The sequence below is a fragment of the Heterocephalus glaber genome, unplaced genomic scaffold (genome assembly GCF_053883595.1).
Source record: "Heterocephalus glaber isolate CG9 unplaced genomic scaffold, H.glaber_assembly_v1.0 deba00001428, whole genome shotgun sequence".
Classification (NCBI taxonomy): Eukaryota; Metazoa; Chordata; class Mammalia; order Rodentia; family Bathyergidae; genus Heterocephalus; species Heterocephalus glaber.
Genome location: NW_028258293.1, coordinates 33,260,215 through 33,284,066, shown reverse-complemented (window position 1 = coordinate 33,284,066; position 23,852 = coordinate 33,260,215). Strand labels below are relative to the sequence as shown.

Below are 23,852 nucleotides of genomic sequence, written 5' to 3'. Positions count from 1 at the left end.
CTGTTAGGTACAAGGTGGGAGAGATTCAGGGCAGCAGGAGGCCTGGCCACTGTCCTTTCCTGTGAGAATAAGACACAGACTGAGACTTCCTGTCTCAGTTCATGGCAGGCACCATACCACGTCAGCAGTAGGAAGGGACAGGGGAAGATGGTGTCCAGTGTTCTCTGCACTGCATGTCTTCACCTGCAATTCCAGAGATATTTAAACTGCAGTGGAATAAAGCAGATGCAGATGATGAACACACACAGGTGTTTTTTGCAAAGCACTGAAGCTCTTGGTTGAACCATGCAGGCCAAGGGAAGAAAGGGAGAAAGGCAGGTGGGAATGCTGGGTAGTGATTTATACTAGGCTTCTGGTGCTGTCTCCACAGCCTCTTGCCCCGTGCTCTGCAGCGGGAATGGCCAGTACATGAAGGGCAGGTGCCTGTGCCACAGTGGCTGGAAAGGTGCCGAGTGCGACGTGCCCACCAACCAATGCATCGATGTGACCTGCAGCAACCATGGTACCTGTATCATGGGCACCTGCATCTGCAACCCTGGCTACAAGGGCGAGAGCTGTGAAGAAGGTGAGGTCAGCTGTAGCTGTCCCCTGAGATGAAGGCCAGCACACAATGCTGTGAGGGCAGTCAGGAAGCAGGGGGGCCCCGACTATCTGCAGCCCCTCTCCTTCATCAGGAGCCCACCAACAGCAGTGTAAACCCGAAGGAAAACCATAGGGCTGGAGATGTAGCTCATGGTAGAGTGCTTGCTTAGCATGTGTGAGGCCCTGGGTTCAATCCCCAGTACCACACACACACACACACACACACACACACACACACACACACAGTTCAAATGAAGAGGACTAACATGTCAGGATGCTGGTCCACAAAGGGGATGAGGATTGCCACCTGTGCTGGAGGCCTCATTCCATCTAACTTCCAATCCCATAGGGAGGAATCCATCTTCACATCCAACTTGGGGAAACTGAGATCCAGAATGCAGAATGATTTGCCCAAGCCTGACTCAGGTGTTCTGGCTCCATTCTCCCCCTCCTTCTCCTTTAAGGGCATCTGCTCATTTTCTGTCTCCATTTCTGAAGTTAGAGTCTGCTACAGATCTTCACAGCCTGCCTTCCTGTGTTACATTGTGTGTGGGTGTGTGTGCATGTATGTGTGTTCCTATGTGTGGCTCTTCAGTGCTCGAAGACATGCCTCTCTCCTTCATAAACACATGGCTAAGTAGACCGAGGATAGAAAGTGACCTTCTGATTCAACTGTGACATCTGTTCTTATATGGAAAATTTAACCACATGGGATACATCAATATTTGTATTTCACAAATGAAGAAACTGAGGCCCAGGAAAGGCCAGTGATATGCTCAGGGTCATAGAACTGACTAATGGCAGGGCTAGGATTCAGCCCAGGTCTTCTCCCTGTCATTGCAGTGTTCTTCTATCTCAATTTAATGGGTTTCCCAACAAGAGGAGAAACTCATTCACAAGCATATAGAGTACACTTTCTGGGCCCAGCATAGTAACACATGTCTGTAATCCCAGATGTTCAGAAGGCTGAGGCAGGAGGATCACAAATTTGAAGCCAGGCTGGGTAACTTCACAAGGCTCTGTCTCAAAATAAAATTAAATTAAAAGTGGCTGGGGTTGTAGTTCCACATCAGAGTGCTTGCCTAGCATTTGTGAGCCCCTGAGTTCAATCCCCAGTACTTTAAAAAAAAAAGAAGAGTGCACATTCTAGAATCAGATATACATTTGAGTTGTGGCAGTGCCACTCACTAGCCTCAGTTCCCTCCCCCCTAAATGGGAATACCTTTCTCAGAGGGCCATTGTGAGGATCGAATTAAATGACCCATGTAAAACATGTACCTCAGGGTCTGACACATAGTAAACGCTCCATAAATGTGGCTCTTATATTATTAGTATTGTTCTGGGGACAATTGAAGCACTTTTCCCATTTCACCCCACATACTTCATCCAAGGTCTTTTGAAATGGATGGACTCTGTGGTTTGAAGCTGATGGATGACATATGCATTTGTTACTTCCTGCTCTCCTCCCTCTATGGCCTGGCCCCTCCCCCAGCGGATGGAAGAGGCCCCAAGGAGACCTGGTCTTCTAAGCCTATATGGTATTTAACACAGAGCCTCTGTGTAAGGCTTCATTTTCTCTTAAAAGAGAGAATGTTAACAGGCTCCTTTCTAAGAGTGGAGAATGAGAAGGGATTAGTTTCTGAAAAGCATGGCCTCTCTGAGATGGGCTGGACCTCTTGGCTTTGATGGGGATCGCTGTGGGCTGTCCAGAGGCGAAGAGTTCCAGCCCTTGGACAAAGGAACTTGGCTTTCTTATCCAGGGTACCGAGACCTTCATCTGCTTTCCCTTTCATTTTGGTCACTCGGAGGTCAAGACCCTGAGAAAGAAAGGAAAACAAAGAGCAAATTCCTGTTGAAACAGTGGGCTGTCTCTCAGTGTGGGCCAGGGCCGGGAAGGTGGCTGTCCCGAGACGAACCAGCACTGGACAATGCCCCAGAACTCGAGGATTATTTACAAAGAGAAAAAATGTTGTTTAGAAGTCTGATTTACATTATCTATTCAAAAAGAAATGTTTTCACTCCTGCTCTCTTTTCTGAGGAGGGCCATCTGGGACTGATTCCTTTTATTATTTTTCTTTCTCTGGTGAGGCGTCCTTGCATGGTCCTGTGTTTATAATAGGGTTTTCTTGGGGCCTCCCTCCTCTTCCCCCTCCTCCCTTGGCTCTGTGCTAACCGGTTTCACTGTGTTTATAAAACATCAGCTAACAAGCTTACTTTTTTCTCTCTCTCTTCCTTCTTCTGAAGTTTATTGCCCCATATTTTTTAAGGCTTGAACTGAGCCAGCAGGCTGGGTGAAGGAGGTTGGGGGCCGGGGGACTTAGAGTCTTGACCAGGAAAAGTTAGACACTGTGCTTGGTCCTAGAAGGTGTCTCATAGCTTGTGTTGTCACTGAAGCATGGAACATTTTGAGGAAAGGGTTGTGTTTGCAGCCTGTCATGCAGGCCTCATCATTTCATTAATGGGCTCAGCTTTGGCTAGAAATTTTGGCTCAAATGGCAAACTCGGCAGAGGAAAAATATGTAACTGTTTGACACACCTTCTAAAAGGAAACTGAATAAGACCTTCTTCTAAACCAAGGTAGGCAACTACCCTGACAACGTCTACCCTCTCCTAGATCCTGCGTGTCCCACCCCAGGCCTGCCAGTTCTTCCTGAGTTCCACGTGGCTTCCAGGAAATAGCTAGAGTTTCTGAGGCCATCCCAGTGGGGTGTGAGGGATGAAAGCAGCTCTGATCCCACCCCAGAGGCCCACTGTGGCACAGAGAATGGCCCCAGGTTTAGGATCAGTGGAGTGCAAGGACAGAGACATCCAGGGGAAACCTCAGCCAGTGCAGCCAAGGGTTACTGGAGCTGCTACCTCCTGCTCCACATTCACTTTACCCACAGAAGGATGAATTGTTTGGAGCTCAGCTTACCTTGGGTCCTCCTGATCTTTGTTCTGTGCTTGGACCATCTGCTGAAAGCATGGGAATCACGAACAGGACCTGACACCAAGGGCCTTTTGCTAAACTTGGTTCCCTCCAGCCTGCCTGCTTCAGTGCAGATTTACAGGTTTGACCTCAAGGATGCCCTGGGCTTCTCAGAGACCACTGCAACTCAAAGCTGGAGTCCAGCCACTCACCAAATGGGAAATACCTTTATCGGCCCCAGGGTAGGAATTGCTGAGTTGTTTCCTGTTAGATTGGAAAGCCCTCTGGATCTAGGGAATTATCATAGTAGCCTAATGGGCCAGAATAATCCTTCTGAGGGCCTGAGATCTGAGTCAGGTCATGAGAATTTGTCACTCTTGTTACTTTTATTATTTTAATTACCAGGAACTCCAACAAGTCATGCCTTAACCATTACTTAATGGTATCCAGAGACTGCAAGAGAAGAGTCTCTGCCTTTACTTGGCTTTATTAATTCTCCACATTGCCTTGTTTCTTTCTGCACTTTGTTTTGATTTCTATTTTTAAGCCACTTCATGTGATTATGTAGGTATATACTCATGCATTTTTGAACCATTAAGATTATAAGAGAAAATAGCAAGAGACCTAGACCAAGAAAGAGTAATTCAAATGTAAATTTCTCCACTGTACCATTGTGTTATCATGAGCAAGTTATTTAACCTTGCTGCGTTTCACTTTTCTCATCTGTAAAATGAGGATAATAATAGCATTTATCTTATATATTCTTATATATAGTGTTGTTAGTATTAAATGAGATAATGTATATAAAATGTTTAATGGCAAAATGTAGCACAGGGGAGTGACCAAATTAATGCCAACTATTGTGATTCTTACTGTTTTGCCAAATACTTGCTCCTAACCTGACACCTGATCTCATTTATTATTTAGGTAGTTAAGTTGAACTCCTTTAAAAACCTGAATAGTGAAACAGCTTTCTTAATAAACTGGTCCTCAAAATAAATGTCCCCAGAATGTTGCCATAAAGTCTCTGCCTATTTGTGTCAGTAACTGTTATATACCCAGGCCGAGTGTCTCAGATTTTGTGCAAAAGTCAAATCTCCATTATAAAATATAATTAATAAGTTAAAACAATGTCTGAGATATAAAGGACCTCTGTCCACAGTTTGCCAAATCATGCTACTGTGCAGATGGAAAAGTAACCTCTTTGCAACTCTTCTCAGTTTATTCAGTCTTTCCAAATTTGCTGTCGTTTGTTCTCATAGTAACCTGAGAGATGGGGATTTTTACATACCTGTTTTATAGGTGGGAAGCTGAGAGCAGGCATGTAATTTGACCATGGACCTAGAACAAGTACGTTATGTTTCCTAACCCTAGAATCTATGTCCTCAGGGCTGAGATGCTAAGTTCTTTCCTCTGCAGCGTAGGGCTTCCTCATCAGTTCCTGTAAGGCAGACCCTCACTGAGTGTTGTCCGCACTGTTTCTCCAACAGCTACTTGTTGGGCCCCCAAAAGGACACTATGTCCTCCCTCAAGTATGAATAGAATCCCTTTCCTTCCTAGAGCAAAAGACAAACATAAAAACTTTTTGGTAGAGTAGAGTGAGAGCAGGATTCAATCTCCTTTGTCAATTCTGTCTTCTCTCTGCTATCTTTCACACTTTTCATATGAACTAGAAGTTAATTAACAGAAGTTCATTCTCAGTAGCCTTTTACACCTATGATTCAGTGCTTTGTGGAAGGTTAGCTGTCTTTGTTAATTTTGTGTAGCCCCGTAACTAAATCTTTGATTTAAGAATTTCAGCCCTGAGAGAAATATCATTGGCTTCAGAATCAGACAGATCTGTATTCAAATTCCTCTCTGGAGGAGGAGAATTGGAACCCTCATACACTACTGGTAGAAATGTTAAAATAGTAGAGTGCTGTGGAAAACATTGTATTATTTCCTCAAAAAGTTAAAAATAGAATTACCCTATATCCAGTAATTCTTCTGGGCAAATACTCAAATTAATTGAAACCAGAATTTTGAACAATATTTGCACCCCTCAGTAGCCAGAAGATAGAAGCAGTCCACATGACCATGTGACAACCCATATGACAAAATGTTGTATATGCAGACAGTGGAACATTATTCAGCCTTTAAAAGTAAGGAAATTCCAGCACATGCCATAACAATGGGGACTCGCAAGAATATTGTGCTAAATGAAATAAGCCAGTCACAAAAAGGCAAACACTACATGATTCAACATACATGAGGTGCTTGGAGTAGTCAGATTCTTTCAGACCCTTTTCTTTGGCCCTGCAGGGGCTACTTGGCTGAGAGCTACAGCCTCTTAGCTCCCTCACATAAGAAGAAGCCGTGCAAAGTCAGGACATGTAAGGTTGAGTAGTCGTTGAAATGTTTGCCCACATAAAAGTGATATCTGGAAATTCATATCAATCATGAGAATTTGGAGATGATGAAATCTAGTGGAATTTAATTGTGAAATAAATTCTTATTTAAATTAAGGAATCTATTTTAGTCTCTTGCTCATATAAATAAAATTGCATTATGAAGTAATAAACAACAAAAGTTTGTCCTATGAAGATTTATTGAGTACCTCTTATGTGTTAGGCTCTGGTCTAGGTGGTGGGGGACAGAAATGAACAAACCAAGTCTTGTCCTCTACTATGCACATGGCAGGTACTAGGTGCTCTGCTGATGCTGGGTACACATTTGTACTCTGTCCACCTCTCAAGCCAAGAAGTAGAAATTTATTTCCACAATTTACATGTGAAGAAACAGAGCCTCAGAGAGGTAAACAACCAAGCCTGCCATTGGCTAAAGCACTGCTGACTACCACATCAAGTGGCCTCCCCACTGGTAGTCAGCATCCTTCTCATAAAATGTTGACTTATAGAAGCCTTGTATTGCTGGCCAGATGTTAACCTGTGTTCTCTTTTCTCCTTGTCACAGTGGATTGTATGGACCCCACATGTTCGGGCCGGGGTGTTTGTGTGAGAGGCGAGTGCCACTGCTCCGTAGGATGGGGAGGCACCAACTGCGAGACTCCCAGGGCCACATGCTTGGACCAGTGTTCAGGCCACGGAACCTTTCTCCCAGACACCGGGCTTTGTAGCTGTGACCCAAGCTGGACCGGACACGACTGTTCTATTGGTAAATGAGGGGAAAAGAGGGGCACAGGGTGGGTGGAGAAAGGAGCCTTCTACTATAATGTCACCCAGTGGGTCATACTCAGTGGCATAACCCTGCTCTCAGTAGCCTACCAATGGATCCCTCATGTCTTCAAATGCTTGATGCTAGTCTTCTATACCTTTCTTCTGGGATGGGCAGAGAGCTCAAAAATTACATCTTCATTTTATTCCTTCCATAATGGTAGCCTCAAATTCACAACAGTGCCCTTCTTCAACATTAATAATGGGACCTGTAATAGGTATGTTTCACTGAACTCTGTCACAGTAGAATGGTTATCCCTGGAGGAAGAGCAATAAGCAAAGTCCTTAGCTAAGAGCTGCAGGAGAAAGGCTTGATGGTAGATTCATATCCCAGGTGCTGTACTCTTTGATTTCATCCATTTCTAGAATGAAATCTAAGCTCAGTGTCATTTTTAAGGTTCTCTGTGATCTGGCCCCACCTGCCTGTCTGGCCAGATGCTCTTCTCGATTGTAGGATCCATGAAGGTAGCAAACATGTCTACTCACGGCTGCAGCCCCTGGACTCAGCATAGGCCTGGCCATCACAGCAGCTTGGTTAATATTGATGAATGAATGAACATATGATCTGGTTCCCCACAGAATCTATATGTATAAAGTTCAAAGGATGCTACTGTTGGCATCCTTCTATTTGTAACCATGTTATGATTCATAAACCTTCCTGAAGATTAAATAAGAACATATGTGAATCACCTACCACAGTATTGGTATATAGTACTTTATGTTCACATTTAATACCTCATTTAATCTACACAAATCCCTGTGAGAAAAGAATTCTTGTCATTCCTGTTTCACCAATTTATATAACACTTCAACTAATAATGAATGCTTATTGAGTACCTCCAAGGTATGTTGGGTACCCTTCCAATCAGAGAGCAGAAAATCCCTGCCTTTGTACAGCTTACTTTCTGGGAAAGGAAGAGGGATGACTACAAATAAGAAAAATTAAAACAAACTTGATAAAGAAACTCAGGCTCAGGGAATTTTAAAGAACCCATAGCTAGAAAGTGATAGAATCTCCAAGTCCACTTTTTTACTCTAAATCATTGTCCTCACCACCCCATGTTATTACAACAAAATGAAGCTCAAATTAGCTCATTATGCAGCATATTAACAGTTCTGGTTGTAATCAGGAAAGATGATGGAAATCTTTGGCAAAAAAATGAGATCCTTGCAGCATTCCCATAGTTGGAGTGCTTTGCAACTTTTCCCATTGAATGGAGGATTGACATTCATTGCATAGTCTAAGTTGGACTTCTATCCTTGTTTGCAAAGCTCATGTAAAGACATGATTGTGAGCACAGATGTGCAGAGTCTCAGGAATAATTCCTTTATATAGCTCTATTTATAGAAATATAATAAATGGTCCTCTTAAAGCTATGCTGGCTTGTATTGTTCATTATGTAGCCACAAAGCTAATTTATGATAGATCTGTAACTGTGCCTTGCACTGTTAATTCCTGATGAAATTCCACAGCCTTGGAGGAGGCAGGTATAACTTTGAGTGAGATTTCTAAGTATTCTCTAGGGTGTCCTGTAAAAAAGAGATAGCAGAATGTTTGGAAGGGACTTAGAATAAGTTTGTTGATCTCATCTTGCTCTGTCCTGCATCCACCACTCCCGTAACTGAAAACCAAAAATATATGTGAATTGGGCTGGGGATTTAGCTCAGTGGTTCCGCCACCTGCCTCACAAGTGCAAGGTCTGGAGTTCAATCCCTGGTACATATATATATATATATATATATATGTGAACACATGGGAAAACAAGAGAAACTTGTGCTGGAAAGAAGCCCAGAGTCAGACAAACTCTGGTTCAAAATATGCCCTGCTACTTACAAGTTATAATTTGGGGCAAGTTACTTTGCCCATTTATGCCAGAGAGAGAAAGAGAGAGAGAGAGAGAACAACAGAACCTGCCTTATGAGAATTATTCAGGACTGCAAAAGAGAGCTTACATGTTACTTGGCTCATGATATGGGCTTAATAAATGTTATCTATTATTATAATATTGATTAAAACAGCAACTGGTGAAAGTGTTTGATATTAACAAAGACTTTCAATAGTAAGAGGCAAAATGAGGTGTGGCCTTTCAGAAATATGAATCATGGTCTTTAAATATCTAGCCTGTAACTGATTAAATGGTGCCATGAAGGGATGGGTTTATAGCTGTTTTGTTTCATTGGAACTGGAAGAGGGATCATGTCCTACTATGCCCTCCCAGAGAGGGGGAGGGACACTGGGATCGCACTCCTGTACTGGCCACTGCCATTGTCACTTACCACATTGAGTTCGCCTCCCTCGAGAATTTGGATAAATTCAGGTTGGAGCTGCAGGTACACAGCCCTCCAATGTCATAGAAAAGCAATTCACTGATGACTGATCTCTCCATTCAGAAGCGTGCAGTCTTAATGTACAGTGATGAGAAACTGTTATTTTATGATCTTTTCATTAAAAGCTTGATTGAAAATGAAAATAAATCAGTAAATAAATAAATGGTGCCATGATTGCCATAAAGCCAGGGATTTAAGACAGCTTCGAAATCCCCCTTTACAACTGTAATAGCAAATCGTGTTTGTTGAGGCCTACAGCATCCCAAGAGATATGTTCATAGAGAAATACACATCCCACAACCATGGCATGTGAGGTAAGGAAGGCAGATATGGTCTCATAGCATTCTGGAGACGAGGCCTGGGGTGCTATGACTTGCCTAAGTCAAGCTGGTAAGTGAGGAAGTGGGGTCAGACCTCAGCCCAGGGCTCCAGGTCTAGGCTGCTTCCCATCACCCAGTGCTGCCTCCCTATGGGCCATTGTCTCTCCTTACCTGTCACTTCCCCTCTGGAAGCCACCAGTTGGAAAATGAAAATGTTTTTGTGTTCTCTCCCCTCTCATCCTGTCTGTGTAGGGATTACCTGCCTGGGTTCAACCCTAGTTCTGCCACATGCTGTCTGTGTGACAGTGGCAGGAAACTTAACTTTCCTTGACATCGGTTTCCTTATCTGAAAAATGGAGGAAATAGTGCCTATCTCAGCAGGTTTTATGATTGTTAAATTACAGCAGTTTTGTAGAGTGTCTGTCATAGAACAGTGACAGACAGAACAATGCCTGTCACAAAATAAGCATTTGATATCTTTCTGCCACCTCCCTTCGGAAGGCACTTTCACTGAGTAGAAGCTGTTTTGAAATGACTGAGTTTTTCCCATGAAGCCAAGCACTACCTTACTGTCTGGACTGTGGGAGCTGGGGACAGGGCAGTGGTACAGGCTCCAGGGCCTATTTCAGAAGGCTTGTCCCCCACTACTTAAATGGTGTAACAAGTGGCTTCACATGTAACTTCACCTCTCCAACCCTCAGTGTCCCCCTAGGTGAAGCACCTCATGAAATTGGTGTGAGGATTAGATGAGAGAAACTGGATAAAATGGCTATCCCAGCATCTGTCACAGCTCAGACCCTGGACAAGCGGGAGCTCCATCCATATTATTTGTGTTCCTTGCTTCTTGGCACACAAGGCTGGCACAGGCATTGCCCAGAGCCTTCTGCAGGGGCTGCAGCCAGCAGACACATCCTAAGTGGTTGTTGCACTGTCAGCCTTGACAGTGGGCTGGCAGGTTGGCAGAGATGGGCCCAGCCGTCTGCCGCCTCCTAGGAAGGACTGTCTCTTCCCTGAGATGCGTGTCTTCTTGATGTTCGGCACCAAGAGCAGGATTTAATGAAGGCAGCTTAAATCAACATCCCCTGCACTCAGCAACAAGCCCTGTAATGAAATGTGAGCTGACAAGTTTCTCCACACTTCGGTGAGGTGTATGGAAACAGTGAAGTCAGATTTTATAAGTGTTTACTCAGGTCCATGGTTCCCATCAGCTTGGCTTCCAGTCTTATCTCAGAAACTCCTCCAGAAATTCAGCCCCATCCAAGTGGTCCTTCTTCCTGACAGCCACCCAAGATAAGGGAACACATTCCCATGGCCCATAAGAGCACAGGTTCTATGTTCCTTCGCCCCCAACACCCTTCAGTCCTCAGCTCTGGGCTTAGTGGGGTGTCACTTCCTAAGTCATCTGAGATGATGATGATGGTGGTAGTGGTAGTGGTTGTAGCCATGATGATGAATAAAGGGAAGCAGCAATTGCTGCAGCTGTTGTTATAGAAGAAGAACAAATTAGGGAAAATTACTTGTCCAAAGTAAATTAGCTTTGCAGCAGTGGACTTTGACTTAACTCCAAGCTGTCTCTTTCCAAGTCCTCCGCTGGGGGCCCCAGTATGTGCTTTCAGGGTACGTTCTCAATAACCTAAGCTCTTCCACTAGGGCCTGTCTCCTAAATGGTCCACCACCTCCTAACAGTGCCACAGGTTAAGGAGCGAGCCTCAATCACATGACTTTTGAAGAATCTTCAAGATCTAAACTGTAACCCTATGCACTGTGATAACTGAGCAATGTATTCCACTTGTGTCTCTCTCCGACCACACTGTGAGCTCCGTGAGGTCAGACTCTATAGTATTCCTAGCACAGGGCCAAACATGCATTTGGACAGGTTCTTAGTGATTACCACATGAGTCACCTGCCAGTGAATGGTCAAAGTAAGGACAAGAGAGCCCACTGGGAACACAGCAGGGAGGGCTGCAGCTGAAGCCTCTGCCCAGAAGACCCCGTGTACCACCAGACAGTTGTCCTCTTTCAGGACTCCATTCCTCCTGCCCACTCACTATTCCCCTTCCACCCCCCATGAAGTCTGTAGAACTGAAAGCAAATCTCTGGGCTCCTTCTCTTTAATGTTCCTCATTTGTGTTGGTTTCATACACTGTGCCAGCCAGCCAGAACCCTTCCTGGACAAACTCTGGTACCATTTCATGTCCTTCAAGCTGTCTTCCCCAAGGAGCAGCCCTGCTGTGTGGGATGCCTCATCAGCTTTCCCATAAAGTGGGCATGGTCAGCAGCTGAGCATGACTCCCCCACCCCCACCACGCCCCAGCTGCTTTAGTTGGCTCAGAACTGGAATTTAACCTCTTTGAGAGGGTCCTTGAAAACAAGAACACCTGCCTTTGTGTCAGAACCTGATGACTTCTAAAGAAAGGTTCAGCCTGTGTGGCATTTTCCAGGATACCATCTCAAAGGCCAGCCCTTAAACTCATCATTTACCCCTCTATTAGTTCCTTTTGGGGGCTTTCTTCCCACCCTCTCCCCATAGCCTCTGTTCTCATCCTCATAAATCCATTCCCATCCCCACTGCTCTGAGCTCTCTCCAGTCTTGTCTTCCATAAATTGACTTTTATTTGAGAGGAGCCTCTCACTATGTCTTATTCCTTTGGGTTGCTGGCTCACAGAATCAGTACATGGCAGAGATACTGCCTGTAAAATGCTCATGCTGGTGGTTTATTATTCTTAGCATTTGATTGCACTTGAGTTTCATGGAATAACAGGTGGAGATGTTTTAGAGATTCAGTGGCATGGGTTTGGAGGTAGCATGTGTAGTAGGTGAGAATCACATGGGATTTGGAATAGGACCAGGCCAGATTGTTAAGATTCAGCTTATCCAGAGAGTACAGCTAATGATACCTGCCTTGCAGGGCTGTTTTCCAAATTAGTTTTAATATGTATGCATAAAATGCCTAGCATGGTGGCTGGCATTCAGTAAGCACTTAATAAATGAGGTATGAGTGTATATTTTTAGAATGCATGATTAGATCTAGATTAGCCACACAGTCCTTAGACTAACAAATTTAAATTTGAGGACAGATTATATAGTGAAAATTTACAGCCAGAGGCCTGGATCTGATTCAATATTAAACAATTTGTTTTCTCTCTTTCTCTCTCTCTCGGAGGCTCAGAGTCCTTGTAGTTTCTAAGTTTCTCTACCATTTCCTTCCCCAAGCTCCCAGTACTGCAGCTTGACTCTTAGAAAAAGATTCATTAATGTGCTGGCACATTTAGCTCCAAACAACAAGGTCAGTGGTTCATAGCACAAGGGCCACATTACATTAGTGTCAACTTCCTCACAGGACAGTAATTTTCCTTTGCTCCATTCCAGGCGGGAGACCAAACCCCATACAGGGAGCATCTCAGAGCAGCTTCAGACCTGCCACACACCCTGAGAGCAGCACACATTTTATCCCATTCACTCACTGAGCCTTTCTAGCTTTCCTTTGTGCCAGGCACTGTTGCAGGCACAGAGACCGTGCAATCTGCTCAGACGCCCAAGCGTGCAGCCTAATGAGACCTCTGATTAAGGTGTGCACAGGAGGACTTGGCAGCACCAGGACAGAAGCAGTGAACCGGGCCAGGAAAGGCTGGGAGAGGAGTGTGGGGAGGTCTTCACAAAGAGCTTGTGGGCTATTCTATGAAAGGGAACCAAAGGGAGGCTCGCAGAGGCTGGGTGGGGGGCAGTGCAGGCAAAGGAAACAGCAGATGCAGGAGTGCAAGCTCTTGGTAAAGTCCTGCCTCGGCCTGACTAGAAGGGAAGTGCCCCAAGGCAGGGACAGGAGGTAAAGCCCTAACACAGCAGGTTCTGAGTCACGGTGCCCACCAAAGATCTTACCAGAAACCTGGGGTTCAAAAGTGTCTCCATGAACAGTGACTATTCCCCTTTCAGACTCCACATCAGGGTTCTTCCTTTGGTCCTCTCAGCTCAACCTGGCCTCTGTCCTACCTTAACGTAGAGAAATTCCAACTCAGAGCCTCTGAGCTTTAACTATTACTCTCCTTCCCTACCAAAAAGAAAAGAACATCACAAAGCATAAATAATGATTGGATAGGGAGCCGAAAAGCTGTGTTATTAAGTCACAATTGACAGCAAAATGAACCAGATCTTTAAAAAAAAAAAAAGCCGAAAGTAGCAACAGAGTTAAAAACATTAAGGCTCTAAACATAGCAGTTGCATTAGTGCTAAATTTTGAAAATGGTAATTCAATTTTATTTACGAGGCAAAATATAATTACATTTAAATTTGAGGGAACAGAATTTAATTCTTATTAATGACGAAAAGACTGAGTGAGATGCTTTAATGCCAGAGAAATTGTCTTATGCTCATGGATGGGAGAGAAAATTAGATTCAGTGTTGAGCAGTCTCCCCTGTTACAAGTCTCATTTGTGTAGCCGGAATTGTTCCCTCTCTGAGAAGCATTACCTTCTCAGCCCGGAAAGCACACCACCGACATCCAATTAAACATCAAAAGGAAACGATCAGGCTGGGCTATTTCTGTATAGGTATGTTACAGGACAGGAAACTCAAGGTTAGAATTTCACCTGAGGAATAATAGCCATTGAGACTTGACATTTCCTATGCTCCCTCCCAACAGCAAGTGACAGCCTAGAAATCAAAGTTCAGAATAATAAATACTTGAGAGACTGACACCAGTGCAGCAAGGGAAGGGGAATGTTGGGGGGAGGCAGGGAAGAGCCCCCAGGTGTCTGTAAAGCAGCATGGGAGTGTAAACACAATGAGATGGTCAGTTTTTAACATTTAATCAAAGACTGGAAAATTGGGCCCAGACAGGCATGCTGCTAAGTCCTGCCAGAGTTAAAGGTTGATAAACCGGGACCTGGCAGCTTTGTAATTTAGTAGAATTTCCCCCGACAGCCTGCATGGCTTTCTATCAGAATTAGAGCTCTTCAGTATGCAAATACAAGCCCTTCTGAAATTGTGCTTCAAAATCAGGTTTCTATTTGGATGCCCAAGCTGATACCTTGTACAAAATCTCTAGTTGTCTTTCTGAGTCAAACTGCTGTGATGATAACTTGTAATTTTACAAAATAACTCTTCTTTGAATGGAAATTTACATTTTACAGAGTTCCTTCATGTATATGCCTCATGATTTATTCAAACAACAAATACATAAGCCTCTGATATTACAGATGGTGTTGTTTCTAGGAAACCAGGATCCAGAGAATTTGGTGACTTGCCCAAAGACAAGGTTTCAAATCCAGGTATCTCTGGGTTCAGAGCTCATATTCGTTCCCTGCACAAGTATGATATTGGCCATTAGCAAGGTTTGTGCTGAAACTGGCGCTGAATCAGGTGTCAGGTTTATAAGGTGCTGTCTCATATAGTAACACTGCCAGGAATCACGTGGATTGTGTCATGATCATGGTATCCCTGGCAATATTGTAAGAGTTGAAGAGCAATTGGTTTCAGCTAGAGTGATCCTGGTGGCCTCTTGGAAGATGTGGGGTTTAAGGTGGGTGATAGAAGTTGGCTATGAGCAGACAAAGAGAGAAGGAGGAGGCATGCACCCACAGCAGCCCATTGTAGAAGCCACAGATTTGCAACATGTACAAACATGGGACAGATCCAGATGTTTTCAGTAGTACAGAGTGGCTTAGCTTAGGATATCTGTGGCAGTAGAGAGAGGCAGAAGAGCTGAGGGAGTGCACCAGGCCTCAAGGTGTGATGGCCTTGAAAGAGTTTAGGTGTTATCTGTCAGTGGGAACCCCCAAGAAGTTTTAAGCAGAGATCTGACAAGGTTGGTTTGGTTTTAGAAAGCTTAGTATAGTATATGCTTGCAGTTTTAGGTGCCTGAGGAACATCTAGATGGAAGAGTCCAGGAAAGAGTTAGATAGATGAACATGTGACTAGATAGAAAAATGAGCCTTTTACCAAAGGATATCAAGGGCAGAAGTATTTGGGAAGAGGATTAACATCATCTGTCTCTTCCATTCACCCCTGTTGGTGAGGTTTTGGTTGTATTCCAACCCTGGCCAGGAATATGCATCCCAGCCATGTTCTTTGGCTTCTTTACTCACCTGCCCTTTCCCGGCTTGTAATCTGCAAAGTCAGACTCTATTTGGAGGCCTCCTCCAAGCTAGGATTGAAGTCATCTAATCAGGAAGCCAGAGACCCTCCAATTAAGATTGATAGCAGTGGCTTACTGCTTCCTGCCATAGGTGCTTTTTAAAGGCTTGAAACTATAGTCCTAGGGGAATAGGCTGGTGCCCTGCTCTGTACCAACGTACTGGAATTCACTTTTCTGCTTGGTTTGAAAGCTCTCTAAGCTCCTTGAATGAGGTGAAAGGCGACGTGCTTTCCAAGGCTCATTAGCTCTCTGCCATCTCGATCTGTGGAACAGAGCCATGACTTGGAGCAGCTCTGGCTCTTGGGTGATAGGCAGGGAGGCTGAAAAGCACAAGAGAGTGGCTTGGGTTTGGCCTCAGCGTCTAGTGGAGACTAATTACTGTAAAGAAGTCAGACATTCCTTTCCTGTGCCTTCTTCCCCTTCTGGCTTCGTCCTGAAACCTGTGCTGAGACTAAAAATCCATCTGCCCAACTTAGCAAGGGAAGGAGGGGGAAAGGGCAGGGGTCATACTCAGAGATGCTAGTTTTTTCAAAATATAGAGAGATTCCCACTCTTGCGAGAGAAAATTAACCTGTAATCAGCCCTCTGTGTGCTGGGCATTGTGGTTGGCTTCATGTTCATTTACATGCACAGGTAGAATAGAGTTCCTTGCAAATAGGAGTAATTTCATAGCATCTTTGCAGCCCCAGCCTCTAGGGAGATCTGGTACATTATAAGTGCTCAGTGTATTTTTAAATCGCTTTTTAAATTCTGGTAAATGGATATCATTATCACCATTGCATAAATGACACAGATAAGGATCAAAGGTGGGTGGTATTTGTTTGGCATAGGTAGGAAGTAGCAGAGCAGACTCTTGAACCCAGCTTGCCTGACTTCACCTCTGCTCTGCACAGTCATAAAACCTTGCGTAGTTCCATGGTGCAATCTGGACACACAACTAGCAACACATGGACACAGTAAGAAGATGGGTTTCCTATGTAAGGCTTACTGGGAAATACAGAGGTTAATCTGTGGTGGCAGGCTCCTCAAGGCCTGAGAAAGAATGATTTGCACAGAAGTGCTTTGGGAAGGCAGGAGAAGGTGAAATTTCTCCAGCTGGGGTGAGGGGAGGGGCTTCAAGGAGGAGGCATCACTGGAGCCAGAACTGAAAGCACATTTGGATTTGAACATGTGAAGATGGAGCAAAGGGGACCCTAGACCAGTGATGGAGAACCTTTTAGAGCTTCCAGTGATACAACAGCCAGCTGTGGCTCACATACCAGAGGTTTGGCACCACTGCGCTGAATCATGGAAACAGCATGCGCAGAAGCACTGAGGGGGATGCCAAAGACTGCATCGATGTCAGTCTCATAGTGACTGCCTAGCTGACCCCTACTTTGCCTGTTTTTTCCAAGGAAACTAACAAGTTCTAGCCTAGGTACTGACATCCACATCACTGGGTGACACAGAACAAGGAACTTCCTCTGTCTGAACCCCTATTTTCCTGTGTATGAAATGTGAGGCAGCTTCTGATGCTGCAACCACAAAACCTGTTCCTCTGAATTCTCATCGTTTTATCTCTGGGTTCTGCAGGAGATCTCCTGGCCAGAACCAGCCACTTCCCATCCAGAGTCAGCTGTCTCCTGGTTTGCCCTTTGTCAGTTTCCACTGTTTTGGGGCCTTAACCTCCAACTACCTTCTTCTTTCATCACTCACAGATTTTTGTCTCTGTGCCTTTCTTCCACACCCACCTTGAAAACCCCAGCATAGCCATTCACTATCTCAGATCTCACAGCCAGGCTTCTGAGCTCAGCTAAACCAAATCACATCATGCTTGTGGTCTTTAGCTTCTCCTGGGCCCTTCCAACTGCAGTTGGTTATTTCAGTGTCTACGTCTATCCACCAGCACCCTGCTCAGCAGAGATTCCCACCTCCTACCTCACTGAGAACACTGAGGCCATTGGTTAAGCAATTCTTCCATTATCGTGGTTGGTTCTCTACACAGCCTGTATATGACATGTTTCTCTGCCTATATCCCTCCTTCCAGGGATAAGCTACCACGAATCTTGTCCCTCCACTTATGCTTTGAGTCCAGTCCTCACCTATCCCCTTGCTTTCTCCATATTGTCAAACTCTCCCTTACCCTTGCTCTTTCTAGTACATAAACATGATGCAGTAACCATATAATGAATATTAACTCTATGAAAATGTACCTGATACTAGGCATATTATATAGAGTTCATTTAGCCTGCACATAAGCTTGGAACATTACTACTTGTACCCTATTTTGTAGATGAAGAAGCTGAGATGCAAAGAGATGAAGTGCTTTGCCCAAGACACATGGTTGTATGGATGTATGGACAGTTAGATGACCTGGTGACTGGATAGTTGGGTAGATGATGGATGCACAGAGAGGTGGGCTGATGGATGGACAAACAGATAAACAGAGAAACAAAAGGAGAAGTATTTAATTCAACTAGCATTGGGTTGGGTTGAAGAAGGAAACTCAGATTGATTTCAGAGACTGTATAGTCTACTGGGGCAATAATCTAATATTCAATTATCAGCCAGGAAACATTGTCAGATTACATTGAAGGCTTTGCCTAAACCTGATCCCACAATTGACAGACCAAAAGGCTGTGTTAATCATAGTCACCTTTCATTTTAGCTAAGTACCTTTGAACAAGTCACTTCATTTCTGCAGGCTGTTTCCTCAGCTACAATATTATTGCTGAGGCTTTAATGAGGCAATGTTTGTGTGGCACTGACACCAGTTCTGGAACTTTGTAGCTATTTCATTTCCTTCTTACTTTTGCCTCAAATGTCCACTGGTTTGACTTGGGCTTTAAGTCCTCCAGGATTTTAGAGAACTAGTGATGAAACAGAAAATTGTATCAGGAATCATTGTAGGTTCTTAAACCCACTATTAAAATTTCTAAAGGTCAGTCTCCAAAGCTCAGGTCCTAAGCAACATAGAAAAAGGTTGCTTATTATTCCTATTAGGGCTAAATGCAGACTTATGAAAAGACTTCTCAGGAGGTCAGAGGGGCCCAGACTCTGTTTCTGTATCCCTGGAATTTTGAAGCACCCTCATCTGTTCCTTGCTCAGCAAGAAAGTGTGCGGCTTCTTGGGTGGGGTTCTGTCTATCCCCTATTTGTGTCAATTTTGAACATCTTTCCAAGTAGAAAAATTTTATGGGAAAATTATACATAAGTCACTCATTTAGGGGCAAGATAGATTCACCTACCAGCTATTTTAATGAACAAGATTGTAAAGTAAGTCCAGAAAAATTAAAACATAGCTGTGATGGGTCCCAGGTTTCACCCAGGCTTGTATGGGGTTTAGCATTTAATGAGAGGAGCCTGGGGCAGCTTCTCCCTGATGTATTCACTTTTTGGCATGATTACCAATAGCCAAGCCTTAGGTATCTTTTTTTTCAAGCGTTATGTATCTTGCCTTTACCCTTTCCACCTTTTCTTCATGTGTTCACCTCCTTCCACATCGTAGACAACAGGTGCAGCTGGGCATTGGCGTGGAGGAAGATGTGCCTCCAGGTGTAAGGACTGAGACTTTTTACAGTTACAGAATTCAAACTCAGATTGGAAAAGATGAGTGTTTAAGATGCAAAAGAGGCTGAAACTCTATGTGAATATATTTGACAAAATAACTTTTGTGCAATATGGCTCTGAGATGGAGTTGAGCCAATTGACATACACCTCTTCCATGAAGCTATTTTAAAATTCATTTGTTCTTTCAACAAATATTTATTGAAAGCTATGCTGTACCATGTCATTCCTAGTGCCAGGGCCAGGGAATCTAGATGAATAAAAGCTAGACCCCAGGCAAGCTTTCGGTGTGGAGAAAAGATGATGTGTACACAGTGAGGCAGGGAAGAGATGACGTGGGCAAGTGGGAGGTGCTTGGGTTTGATTTTCTGTAAGAGAAGAGTTAATATGTCCTGCCCAGTTCAAGCAAGGACTTTATAAGCTTGGCATAAGAATTTTAGAACAAGTGGAGATTTTCACTTGATTTCAAGAATGTCAGTCTACAAATACAAATGGCTTCTACCCAGATTTTGATTGTCTTGGATGATGGTGCCTGCTAAGTGACAGCACAGGAGCTTTATACCCAAATTTTGAGGCTTCTACTTGGAGACTACTATTTTGTTCTTCTGGAGCTGCTCTTCTGTTAGGTTACTGAGCTCTGCTGATACAGTGCATCTTAGGTCCAATAATCGGTCATATACATAAAATGATTTACATGGAGCTTTTTGTATATATTATTTCCTTGAATTGTCACCATCTACCCTGTACTAGGGGATCATTATTACTCTTCTCATTTTAGGAGTGAAGAATTATGGCTCAGAGATTAAGTAATTTTACCCAAATAATCCCAGCTGGGAAACTAGGGGATCAGATCTGAAGCTAAGTCTACCCAGTGCCTTGAGTGCTCCTTCTACCTCAAAGGGTTCCTCCCAGAGCCCAGCCCTCCAGCATTCAGTCAGAAACTTCTGATTTTTGTTGCATGAAAGTCAACTAGCAATTGTCAGTGTTGTCTTTTATTGAGCATGTTGCAAAAGTCAGAATTCACAGAATTCACATGAACTTCTGACATCAGTCTGGTACACTCACCATTGCATTTCATTTCCTCTTTAAAAACTAAAAATGGGTGTGTGACATTTATTATATTTTATCTATGTGCCTGGCACTATACTAGAATCCTTACTTCCGCTCGTGCCAATTCATTCGCTTACCTTAATAGGTTTAGGTTACGTCTATCTGCTGTGACAGAATGCAAACTCCTCGATGTCAGGAAAGAATTGCATTTGTCACTGTCACCATTTGTATCCTCAGTGCTCATAGTGAGCACCCAGAAAATCAACCAAAGGAGAGTAATTACCGCAACCCTCTAAAGTGGTTGATGCCATTCTCAGTTTACAAAAAAGGAAACCTGAGACGCAGAGAGAAGTTGCAACCTAAATTTCACAAACGGAACTATTTCTGTTATGTAAAAGGCAAATGAGCTGTCAAAGCACCTTCTGTAGCATCATCCTGTTTAGTTTTCACCAACCACTCTGAAGTTATATCTGCTTTAATGTCAAAGCAGAATCTGAGAAGGAAAAACAAAGCAGTTCCTTTTATTTCAAGGACAAAAATAAGAAATCAAAGTGTTTGTGGGAAAAAAGCAATAGGGACTACAACCTGAGGCCAAATGATAAAGTTACATCTCAAGTTTCTGTTCCCATCTTTCATCCTAGTCTCTTCCACTCAAACAGACCCCTCTGCCAAGGAGAACCTGAGTTCTCACATGTTGTGTTACCGTCAGTTAGCACCCCATAAACATCAAGGTCACCCAGTTCAGGCCCCTTCCATTAAAATGTGTAAGAGCTCACAAACCAGCTTGTAAAGGGCCAGTGGAGGACTGCTCAGCCCCAGCCAGCTTTAGCTTCGTGCCAGGAGAGTATTCTAGTGTAAACTGGCAGGGAAGTAGAGTGTTTTAGATGGTCAGATCACAGTCTCCAAATGCAAAGAATGAGACCAAATGTCTGGGAAACTCTGCCTGGAGGATTCTATTTCTTCTCACATATATCCAGGGTCTGGCTTGGATGAAACAAAGGAGAAACAGCAGGACCAGTAATAGATAGGAAAGAGCTGCTGGAAGGAAAGCTTCTGTGGGTTATGTAAGTGTTCCTTGCTTTTTCTCAGGCTGTTCCCTTGTCTGCAAAATACCCATTTTGCAGCACTATATTGTTCTGAGGACTGTGAAAACAGAAAATGCCTCCATGATCTTGTAGAATGTCCTAATATTATCTGGGTTTCAGTATCCTCACTTCTAAGAAGGATAATAACCAGATGTTCTCACAACATTATTATAATAGTGTACCCATGTAATCTCACAGGTTTAGGGTTATAATAAGTGAGGTAATGTGTGGGAAGGCCATTTTTGGTTTAACTAACACATCAGGTTTTGAACTTTATACATTACCTCATTTATTATAACAACAAACCTGTGAGATTATTGAGGTTGGAATTATTGTCCCCATTTTACAGAAATGGAAAGCAAAGCTCAATGGATAGTTTGATATGCGACTTACAGATTTTTCAGCCAATAAGTGCCAAAGCCATGGTCTGTCTGACCCTAAAACCCATCATTTTAATCCATTACATGTAATCTAAAAGATACAGACATGACTAGTGGCTACAGATTATTTGGATAATGTTTGGAATGTCAGTATCAGTTTGCAGGTTATTTGTAATATGATCTCTTGGGGGGGACAGAGACTTTATTTTATTGACCTCTGTATTTCTAGTGCCACATGCAGTCTCTGGCACATAGTAGGCACGTGTGGAAGATTCTTCAAAGGATGAATGAATCATATGCATTTATTGATACCTATGATGTATCAAGCACTAAGTACCCTCTGAAGTGGGTGCTGTCACTATCCTCATTTTACAAAGGAAGAGAATGAACCTCAGAGCAGTTGAGTGTGGGTCACGTAGCTGGCAGAACTGAAATTTGGAATCACATCTGATTCCAAGTATCACTCCCATCTGTCCATACTGCCTCCAGATTGGCTAATAAATGAATGGAGTAAAGTCTGCCTTCTGTATCCATGGGGTCCACATCTGTGGAGTCAACCAACAGCAGACTGAAAATTAAAAAAAAGTTTTCCCATCTGCACTAAAAATATACAAACTTTTTTCTCTTATTATTACTAAATAATAACACAGATAGCAACTATTTAGATTGTATAAATAGGTATGGTAAGTAATCTAGAGATGGTTTAAAGTATATAGGAGGGTGTACGTAGGTTATCTACACATACTATGCCATTTGATATAAGGGACTTCAGCATCCATGGATTTTAGTAGTTGAGGTGTGTCCTACAACCAATCCCCCTTGGATGCTAAGGCACAAGGGACAACTATACCTATTCACTAAGACCTGAAGCCCCACAGGTGAGTGCAGGGCAAAGCCTGCCACTTCTGACCATTGGACCCAAAAGCCTGGGCCTCTCCTGGCTCACATGTCAGTGAATAGAAGTGCTAGGTGCTGTTTACTTTCACACCATCAACTGACACCTGGAAAAAGTACAGAGTAAACCCAAACAAACACTAAGCTGATCATCTCTCCCTAAGCTCTCAGGGGAAAGCTCAGCCCAAGCTCAAGCCCAGCCTCCAAAGTCACCAGGAGGTCACTGCCTTTTCAGTGCTGTACAGAAGAGGTGGTAGTTTCAGATAGGAGCTAAGGAGGCCTGGGCCCTGGAGGTTGTCACTCTGTCTTTAGGAAAACCTAAGACACTTCTGAAGGGAGCTTGAACATCTTCTTGGAGGGTTGCTGGATGCAGTGCCTCTTAGTTTCACAGCCCCACACTCATGTAAGACATTTTCATCCAGACAGGTCACTAGGAAGGAGCAGACAGATAGGCCTCACTGAGCAGCATGTGCACAAATTGCTTTTCCTCCTCTCTCACCTGTTGCCATGGGCACACCCTGGTTCAGCATTATTGAACAAGCCTTCTTTAAGGGGTATGTTCTATGCCAGGACTTGTGCTGGTACCAGGGGTAGAGGTGATCAAAGGAAGGAGCCCCAGCCTCAGGGTGTTCCTGGCCTCACAGTGAGATAGGCACAGAAACAGAAAATCACTGTGACATGCAATATGGATTGGGAAGGAGCAAGAGAATAACCACAAGGTGAATCACAGTAGACTTAGAGGAGGCAGGGCGTGTGAGCCAAGCCTTGGGGATGGAATATGTGTAACATGGGGGTAACTGTACTGTAGAACCCTGCAGTCTTAGAGCCGGAGAGGACCTTGCATACCATCAGGTTCCCCCTAAAATAGATGAGGAAACTGATACCCAGAGAGAGGTAGTAACCTTCCTTCTCAAGGTTGCCTAGCAGTTCAGTGGCAAAGCAGGCATGGACTACACAAACCTCTTTGGACTCCCACTCTAACGCTCAATGTCCTGACCTCAATTTTAGGAATACTGTCTAGAGTTACTTGATCTTGTCCAAGGCCTTTTGTGCAGTCTGCTTCAATGAGTGCTCACTACAGCTCACCAGGTCAGCAGAGGGCTGCTGTGAGGCAGCATCATGGTGCCCACCCTCCCTAGTCCAGGAACCATAGCTCAGGGAGGTCAAGACACCTGCCTGTGGGCACACGGATCAGAAGCTCCTGCACCTGGCATAGAACCCATGTCCCTGCTCCAGGCCAGAGTTGTCTGCCCATCTTTCAGCAGCACCCTCTCATGTGGACAGCTGAGAAAACTGAGGTAGGACTGCAAGTATGAAATTCTGTACCTGCCCTTTGAGGTGATGTGCTTTGCAGGGTGTCTGGCATAGAACACCCATAAACAGCATTTCTTACTATTTTTTTTTTTAATTTGCAAC

General features: G+C 43.9%; 1 protein-coding gene across 32 annotated transcripts in view; it reads left to right on the top strand.

The window, feature by feature from the left end:
- Tenm4 (teneurin transmembrane protein 4) overlaps window positions 1-23,852 on the top strand; it is a 2,854,999-nt gene that overhangs the window by 2,711,616 nt on the left and 119,531 nt on the right. For 31 of the 32 annotated variants that reach the window (XM_087211381.1, XM_087211391.1, XM_087211370.1 and 28 more), the window contains 2 exons: window positions 371-565; window positions 6,443-6,643. In XM_087211381.1, coding sequence (XP_087067507.1) covers window positions 371-565; window positions 6,443-6,643 — 396 coding nt within the window. The remainder of the gene's footprint in view (window positions 1-370; window positions 566-6,442; window positions 6,644-23,852) is intronic. The other variant, XM_087211392.1, reaches the window with a different exon arrangement.